Here is a 9,747-nt window from a genome sequence, read left to right on the forward strand (position 1 = left end):
ATCATACAACAAAATAAATAACAAATACAAATACTCATAATCCCATGAAAAAATGCTCAATACCACTACCTCTCAGGGAAATGCAAATCAAAACCATAATGAAATACTGCTTCACACCCACTAAGACAGCTGTAATCAAAAAGAACGACAAAATCACAGAGTGCCTGTCTGGCAGTTGTTATTTGTTATTTCTTATTCAGCAATAAGAAAGAATAGTAACATATGCTACATGGATAAACCTCGAAAACATTATGCTAAGTGAAAGAAAAAGAAGCCAGTCACAAAAGGACACATAATTAGGAGGAACAGAAATTAGGTAAGGGTTACCTAGAAATAGATACTGGGGGGGGGGGGGGGGGGGGGGGGGGGGGCGGGGAGGGGAATACAGGGAGTGAATGACAGTAGATACAAGGTTTCTTGTGGGTCATTTACGTGTTCTTGAAATGACTGTGATGAAGATTGCATAACTCCATAAATAAAAGCCACTGACTTTAAATTGTGTGATATGTGAATTATATAATATACAATTAACAACCCCTGTTCTATTCTACATATGTAAAAACATTAAGTTATTTTCCCTTCTTTTAAATACTTAACGGTTCCTGGGACACCTGGCTGGCTCAGCTGTTAGGGCGTGCAACTCTGGATCTCAGGATTGTGGGTTCGAGCCCAACACTAGAGATCACTTAAAAATGAAATCTTTAAAATAAGTAAACAAATAAATAATCCTAATTGTTTTTGCTGTACTGTAGTAAATAGGACAATAATCATTTTTTTAATTAAAGTCTGTTTTTCTTCATTTTTTATTGTTTATGTATATTAGAGACCGGGCAATGAGCAGGGGAGGGGGCAGAGGGAGAGAGGGAGACACAGAAGCCGAAGCAGGCTCCAGCCTCTGAGCTGTCAGCACAAAGCCTTACAAAGGGCTCAAACCCGTGAGCCATGGCATCATGACCTGAGCCAAGTCAGATGCTAACTGACTGAGCCACCCAAGTGCCCCTGATTAAGGTCAGTTTTAAGCTAAGTCTTCAAATGGCAAAGAATAGAAAATGGCAAAAGAGTGTACAACTTTACTGATACAAATGTCCATTATCTGAGTTGTGCTTCCCTTTGGGGAGTCTAGGAACACATGATCTATTACTTCTATGACAAAGGTTGTGAGAAAAAATGGCTAAAATAATCAGAACATATCTCCCATCATTCCAGAAAGAGCGCTATCATTAGTATCCACTGAATCCTGGAACATACATAGCCATACCTCCTCCTCCCACAGGAAAACCCTTTAGGAAGAACACAGCCGTGGCATTAGAATATATCTCTTTTCTACTGACCTTGGGGTTAAGGGGAACAGAGGTGGAGAACACAGTTACCATATTTACCTTTGAGCGCAACTAGGTTACTTGATCACTTGTTTTCCCTACGGCTTCTACTACACTAACCTTATCCCCCTTCTCAGAACTTTGCTCTTTCCTAACACGTCCTCCATCCCTCTCTCTATCCCACATATCCATTCTTGAAGACCAGTTTTAACCTTAATCCACAAGAGGTCTTCATTAGTTTACTCTGGTCCATTCTACCTCTACATAAAAGTGCTCTTGGGACCCTGGGTGCTCGCTCAGGCAGTTAAGCATCCACTACTTCTGATTTCAGCTCAAGTCATGATCCCAGAGTCATGAGATCAAGCCCTGCAACGGGCTCTGTGCTAAGCCCCTCCCACACTCGTGTGCACCCTCTCTCTCTCAAAATAAACTTTAAAAAAAAATTGCTTTTAATACCACACAAATGACTACTTTGTTGCTCTATATCTTAAGTGCTTTAATTTGATCTCCCCCCCCCACCCCTTGCCCCCCAAACAAAGGTAAAAGAATCTGTGTATATATTCTAGGAACATAGTAAGTAGCAAAAATTAAGTTACATACAAAATTAAATTAACATACACTGAACATTTACTGTGTACCAATCCTGTGGTATTTTAAATGCACTAGTACCATATATAAACATTACAATAACCCCATGGGATAATTATCCCATTTTACTGATGCAGAGATTGAAACAGAGAAAGTCAAGTAACTTGCTCAAAATACCACTTACTGGCTGATAAATATTCCATGAAATGCTTTCTGAACATCATCTCATTTGCCCCTCACAATTCTGAGTTTGCTACAAATGTTATTATTTTACAGAAATGGTAAGAAATCTTAAGTACACTATAACTCAATGGTACAGGTAGAACTGTAATACAGATATCCCAGAGCTCTCAGTGCTGTATCATAGTATCTTATTTGAAAGAGGAATAAAAATACAAAGGTTATCACAGATTCATCCCCTAAAGCTCCAGCCTAGTTCACACCCAGGTTCTACCACAGAGAACTCAAGTGTGCTCCATGAAGGTTCCCATCCCTAAACTGCTACTAGAGTAATAGATACTAATGTTAATACAAGGTCCTCTCTCACATGTGATGTCATTGATGTCATTTAAACCTAACAACCTGATAAGAAGATATGAGTTATCGCCAGACTCAAAGAATTTATATATTCTGTTCATTCAAGGTCTTACAGCTTAATAATAGCATTAAAGCTCAAAATCAGGACTTCAGACTCTTCATATGTCTTTTCTTCCTACTGTGTCTCAAAATTAGCTTTACATTTTATGCCGATACTCTGTAATTGTTTCCTCAAGGTAATGAATAAATATGACCACCAAAATGGAGGGCTTCAAATTTTTTCTGGGTTCATAGGCCCTTTTTAAAATGAAATCTGTAATCACCCAATTAAAAAAAAACAGTTGTGCATACACTTTCAGGGCTTCATGGGCCCCTATACAAGACTGTACCTTGAAGGGCAGAGGCAATAACTTAACGCTCCTGTTACATGCTCCAGAAACAACAGACAGCACAGAACAAGGAACAAAGTAGTATTCAAGTGACTGCAAACAGACCTAATTTCCATACTATCATTGAAAACAATCATGGAGACTCTGTAAGACATACCTTTTAGTAGTAAAAGAAAAGCCAACATAGAACAAAAATAAAGTCATTCACATGGATGACACAATTACTGAACCTTACTAAATACCAGGGACTTGACTTTGTATCATTTTTACCCTGAAAACAGCCTCAAAAGTAACTTCGTTATTATCAGTCTATTACAAATGAGGAAACTAAGGTTCAAAAGGAGAGGATTTATTTGTCCAAAAACTTAAGGTCAATGAGAAAGCAAAGATATAAATTCAGGTCAGTCCAGGATGAAAGAAACCTGACTCTTTCTGCAATCACCCAAATATTCACCTTGATAGCATACAATGTTACAAAAGGGGGAAAAGAATAAAAACAAAACAATTTATTACATGAAGGGTAAAGAAAAGGTGGTTTGGGGGATCAAAAACAGGGAAAGTAGTGCAATGAGAGGTAAAAAAGGGGGAAATTAGGATGAAAATCTAAAGTTTTTTTTTGTTTGTTTTTGGTTTTGTTTTGAGATAGGGAGCATGAGTGGGGGAGGGACAGAGAGAGGCAGAGAGGGTGGGGAGGGGAGAGAGCCAGTGAGCAAGCATCCCAAGCAGGCTCCACACTGTCAGCAGGGAGCCCAATGCAGTGTTGGAACTCACAAACCATAAGATCATGACCCAAGCCAAAGTCAGCTGCTTAACAGGCTGAGCCACCAAGGCACTCCTAAGATGAAAAATCTAAATCATGACGTATCTGGTAGGGAAAGAAAGAAAGAATACTAGACTGTGGATAATCTTGGACTAATCAATCTTTCTGGACCTTAGCTTCCTCATCTGTGAAATTATAAATGCTGGAGGGCGTTAAAAATTTAAATTTCAAATTCCTTCACAACTTTAAAAACATTTTCACAAGTGTTATTTTTATTACATTCCATCAAATGGGGATTCTGTTTTATTCACTGCAGTATCTGCAGCACCTGGTTGGTACAAAGTAGGCACAAAATATTAGTTGAATGAATTAAATAAATTTGATGCCAACAATAACCCTGTAAGGAACACAGAACAGGGAAGGTATAATTATGCTTATTTCACATACGAGAAAAACAAAGATTCAAAAAGTTTAAAATACTTGTTAATAGTTCCATAGCTAAGTAGCAGAGCAGAATGCAAACTCAAGTCTCCCAATTACTAGTTCAAAGTTCTTTCCAGGTCTAAAATTTGTTAGATTTCAATACATACTTAGGCAGTCAGATACATTAATAATGGACTCTTATTTCTACCTTTCCAAAGGAAGAAAAAAAAAGTCATTAGGATGATGTTACTATAGAAAGTAGTGAATGACTGATTCGGAAGAGTTACCTGAAAGAATGAATATCCAATACTCAATAATGTTATATATATATGAAATAAAGGAGATAAAATCCAATCTCTGACTTTTTATCATACCTTATTTTGGTGTTCCACAGGGAGCGTACACTTGTAATGATGGCTGGCTACTGGGCAAATGTTTGCTGTTAACACTGAGGGAGAAAGAGTTCAGATCTATCTCTACACGTAAGGTTATTATTCAAACCATACACATTACTGCAGGCTTCCCCAGTGACCTGAGGCTGAGGAACTAAGCTCCTACTCTGAAGCTCAGGATTAAATGAGTTACAGCTGAAAAGTCCTGACAGGGTAGCATGAGCTGGAAACCTCTATGTGCACAGAGATGAAAATGCCATACAAGCCCCAGGGCAAAGCTCTAATTCTCCAAGGCTGTCAGAAGTACAAGATTGTATTTCAAGAATTTAAGTGGGGAAGAAGAGGGGTTGGCTGAAAAACAACACCTTCAGATTTGCAAGTGTACTGAAGGCCAAGGCATGCAACTTCCTGCCTTGAGGCTACAGGCTGGTAGGAAAATCTGTGTGTGGAGTGGGTAACAAAATCCTTCAATAAAAAATTTTAAAAAATGCAAACTCATCCAAACATAAAATCCTTTCTTTCAAAAATAAGTAATTTCTGGATATGAAATGGCCACCCAAAAAATCAAGTAGTTTCAATACAATAGAGACCAAAATATTTTGTCATACAAAAGGTAGTATATAAGCAAGTTTTGTAAGGTAAGAAATTTAGTATATCTCCTAAAAATTTCTTAAAGCAAACTTATCAAACTACACTCCCTTCTGAAAATAAACTGAATATTCTCCACTGACTTAATGATCCTTTGGTTTCTTCCCCCCCTAAAAGCACTTCTACTAGGTACGTGTCAAAAGTAAAGAGTAGTTATACTGAAACTACTTCCATGGCACTAAAATAAAACAGAGTATCTGGATAAGAGGGGGGAAAAAAAGGTATTCTCAATAAGTGGGGTGAAAGTCACATGACCAGACCTGGATGAAGAAACTTACATCCAGACAGAAATCAAGGCTTAATCAAGATCAACATCCTGTAAATATAAAGGTTAAAGTTAAGGAAGTATAGGTTTTAAATTTTTTTTTTTTCAACGTTTATTTATTTTTGGGACAGAGAGAGACAGAGCATGAACGGGGGAGGGGCAGAGAGAGAGGGAGACACAGAATCGGAAACGGGCTCCAGGCTCTGAGCCATCAGCCCAGAGCCCGACGCGGGGCTCGAACTCACGGACCGCGAGATCGTGACCTGGCTGAAGTCGGACGCTTAACCGACTGCGCCACCCAGGCGCCCCAAGAAGTATAGGTTTTTAGAGCTCCAGTTCTATAATCCGAGCGTTATCTCACAATAACTACTGTTCTACTTACCTTTTTTTAAAAAAATTTTTTAATGTTTATTTTTGAGAGAAAGAGACAGAGTGAGAAGGGGGGAGGGACAGAGAGAGAGGGACACAGAATCTGAAGCAGGCTCCAGGCTCTGAGCTGTCAGCACAGAGCCCGACATGGGGCTCGAACTCACGGACCCTGAGATCACGCCCTGAACTGAAATTGGCCACTTCACCAACTGAGCCACCCAGAAGCCCTCTACTTACCTTTTAATAATCAATTTCCCCCTTCCATTTAAAAGTCATTTTCCTTACTGGTATAAACAATATATTTTAAATTTTCTGCATCAAACAGTGACCTTACCTAGTAGCAAATTGAATGAGTGCATTTTGAAGAGTCTGTCTAATTTCAAGAAGAAAAGATTCATCATCACTTAGTGTATAATACCAGTACTGGACATAATCCCTCAAGGAAAACTGGATAACCTAAAACAAAAATATTGGGGAAAAATACAGCTTTAGGATTTAAAAAGGATCAGTGGCGAATTAAAACCTGAAAGGATTTTTTATCAATTTATATTTACTCTCTACACACTAAACTGTGATTTAAAAAAAACTGCCTTATCTGTGGTCAATCCCCACCCATATTCAGGTAAAGACAGAGTCTGCAAAAAACATAAATTTTCAGTGCCATGATACAATCAAGAGTTTAATTAGTTCAATGGAATGAGGTGCAAAATAATACCAAATGACCCTAATTCTCAAAAAGAAACCTCTTTTCCAAGTATATCTTCAAATATACTGCAGTCAAATTACCAAAAAAGACAAAGGAGTTCACTTAATTCTAGGACCTTGGATACTGCAACAGTATTAAAGCAGCCTATAAATAGCAAATAATACAACTTGATGTGTATTATTTTGAAAATCAGGTACACTAAATATGGCTCATCTACAAAAGAAATGTTAGAATTTTAAAGTACACATAATATTCATATAATTAAATAAACATCAATGAAAAATATCTGGGAGGAGAAAAAAATTTGTAATCTAATTTTTAAATATTTTTTTAATCAAATCAGGTATATCCATTTAAAAAACAATAGGAAAAAATATCTGATTTACCAAACCACTAAGCTTGTTCATCAGCTAAAGAGCATTTTAACTTTAAAATAATTAGAAACATTATCAAAGAAACTTTTGTCTAAACGCAAATTCAAACAAAAGGCTTGAATATTACATAAACCCCTTCATTATGAATGATTTCTCAAATAAGGTACCATGTTTAAATACAGGATCCAAGGACAGCATAATAAATTTCCAGCATATTACATATATAACAAAAAATATTTCCTAGTATTTTCAAAAGAAATAAACCTTATTACACGATACAAGGTATGCAAATACCACAAAGGAAAACTCACTTGCTGAAGAGGTTCATCAATTATATTGGCACCTGTCAATCTTCTATCAATCTTTAGTCCTGGCTTCTCGTTTCATTTCTTCTAAGCACTTAAAGAAAATAATAACATTTTACTGCACAGTTTCTTAATTTAAAATCTCTATAGTTCACTTCTAACTGAATATTCATTGTAACTTTCCTGTCATCTTCAAGTCAGTCAATAATAGCCCTATTTCTTAAGGCTCTGGTATAAACCAAACACCAGCTCTCAAAGTTTCTCTAACAAAGTTAGACACCCAGAAAAAATTCTATTGTTATCCTCAAAAATTTTTAAAAAATCAGCAAGTATTATTTATAATGTGAGAAAACTGAAAAGATATTGTTGCTGTATTTCAATTAAACTTCAAAGCCCTAAGTTAGTGTTTCAGGTGAGTCAAATTAATAATTGTCTTTATTAAACTCTCCTCTTCTCCCTTCCCAGCCTATACACAGCTGCCAAATGAATATATTTTAATTAACTTTATTTAGGGATGATTTTTTAGCAACTAAAGAAAATGAATTCCTCTATTTCTCCGTAGTCTTCAGAAAGATCAGTGGACTCGAAAAACAGTGAAAATCAGTGGGACACTCTTCAATTAAAAATATGAACAAATAGCAAAGCACAAATATATATATAAAACATAGGCTTCAAATTATAACATGCAACTGCTAAGACTTTTTTCATAAAACATACTTATAAATCATTTTAGAAATAGCAAATGAAAATCACTCTTTTTATATGATGTACTAAAAAACAGATTATAAGACTTAGCTAGTCTTGACTGTTATTATTTCCATTTAGGATATTAATTTTTAACATATTTCCCATCCTATATTATGTACCATTCCAATGAATGAAAAGTAATGGATGGCTAAGAAACAATCCAAAAAGAAAAGGTTCATTTCCTTGAAAAGATTTGTGAGCAAACTCAAAAGAATACATATTAACAGGAATTCTAAAGGAGGGCAGAAGAAAGTCTCAAAGAGATTTTAAATGTTAAGTATTAGAAGAAAAAAAATTATTAATATGAAAGTTACTAGGGTGGGGTGAAATTCTTTTATTTCAGTAATATAAAATAATACTGTATATTACTATCTCTGCATCTCCTACATCTTCGCACATAATGGACAAGTTAATAAATGTAAAGTTAAAATACAGGTATCAACTCCAGACCATTTGTCTCTCTTCATACAAGATGAGACAAACCATCCTGAATACCCAACAATTGAAGGCAATGCAAATCTGAAGCTTATTTATAATACTGAATTCCAATTTATTTTTATAGGTTGATATAAAAAATAAATATACCAACATTCAAGATGTTGGATATATATATATATATATATATATATATATATATAAAACTGGGCCTAAATTATTAAAATTATAGATACTGCATAGCCTAACTGCAAGCTGTATTTTCCAAGTCAGTTAAAGAAAAGTGCCCATTTTCTTCTCTCCGGTTTCTATGTAATTTACTTCATTCCAAATTTTGAAATCTTATGTTAAGATAGCAGGATGAGGGCCCAAATTTCTATCTTTTCCTAAAACTTGCATTTCCACTTTTTAACATCTAACATTAAAAAAGTTTTCCAAGTAATCTTTTAAAAATGCATTTTCTAAGCATGATCAGGAAATCTGCCATAAATTGACAGTGAGCGTTAGTGAATTACAGGAAAATCTGCCAAGCCATATACAGGTGATCACATTATCATCACCGCATAGAAAAGGACTTTGAGGTTTCACACATTCCTTTACTCTATTTACCTTAGGAATCCCAGTGGATGTTGGAGGAAGAAATGAGTGTTCACACTGTTCTAGGTACTTCTCTGAGTTTGTTTTTCCAAACAGGAGAGTAACCACAAAACCCCTGGGGGAAAAATTAATTTTAGATACAAAAATAAAATTTTATTATAAGTTAACACATCTATTACCAAATGTATTTTTCAGGTTTAATAGATGCCCTGTCATTCACTAAAAAGTCAGTTTTTGACTTTGGCAAGGCAAGTAACTGACAATTTTGTTATGTTCTGAAGTTTAAAACAACTATAAATATTTTATGAATTTACACAAGAGTGCCTTTCAAAGTTTTTATACAATATACTTCATAAAGAATCCCGGGCAACAAGTTCAAACTTTAGGAAAGTCAGCCCTCAATAAGTAAGTAGGTTAGCTAACCAAAGACAAATAGGATCTAAATCCATAGCTAAAATCACACGTTTCTGTAGTTAACTGATTAATGTGAGATAGTAATATAATTTCCACTATGGAAATAAAATAAATAAAGGCTATACAGGAAAAAAAGAGATTTAATTTATAGTTTAAAGTCAGACTGGAAATTAAAGATACATATAAATATATCCCAAAGGCTAATTGTTTTGAAATAATTACAGATTTGCGGTAAGACAAAACTGGTTTAGAACTGCTTTACTGTATTTACTAAACGTTATCAATATTTTCTATATTTAAAATTTACCACTTAAATCTCAGCACCACTAAGTAGATAGGAAATCCATAAAAAAAAAAAAAAAACATCAAATTCTAACTTTACAATGATCTTGGAGTAATCTTCCAATGATTCAAAGGCTGTGGTGACAAGGGAACTGTGAAAAATTAACTATGGTCAGCCTCAACTACTGAAAGGAAGA

At 35.3% G+C, this 9,747-nt stretch overlaps 1 protein-coding gene across 1 annotated transcript in view; it reads right to left on the minus strand.

Moving 5' to 3' along the window:
- Nucleotides 1-7,169, minus strand: part of SNX13 (sorting nexin 13) — an 85,364-nt gene extending 78,195 nt beyond the window's left edge. Inside the window, 3 exon segments of the mRNA XM_030308054.1 lie at nucleotides 6,025-6,146; nucleotides 7,082-7,136; nucleotides 7,138-7,169. Coding sequence (XP_030163914.1) covers nucleotides 6,025-6,146; nucleotides 7,082-7,136; nucleotides 7,138-7,157 — 197 coding nt within the window. The 5' untranslated portion in view covers nucleotides 7,158-7,169.
- Between the last annotated feature and the right edge of the window lie 2,578 nt (nucleotides 7,170-9,747).

This window comes from Lynx canadensis, chromosome A2, assembly GCF_007474595.2.
Source record: "Lynx canadensis isolate LIC74 chromosome A2, mLynCan4.pri.v2, whole genome shotgun sequence".
Lineage (NCBI taxonomy): Eukaryota > Metazoa > Chordata > Mammalia > Carnivora > Felidae > Lynx > Lynx canadensis.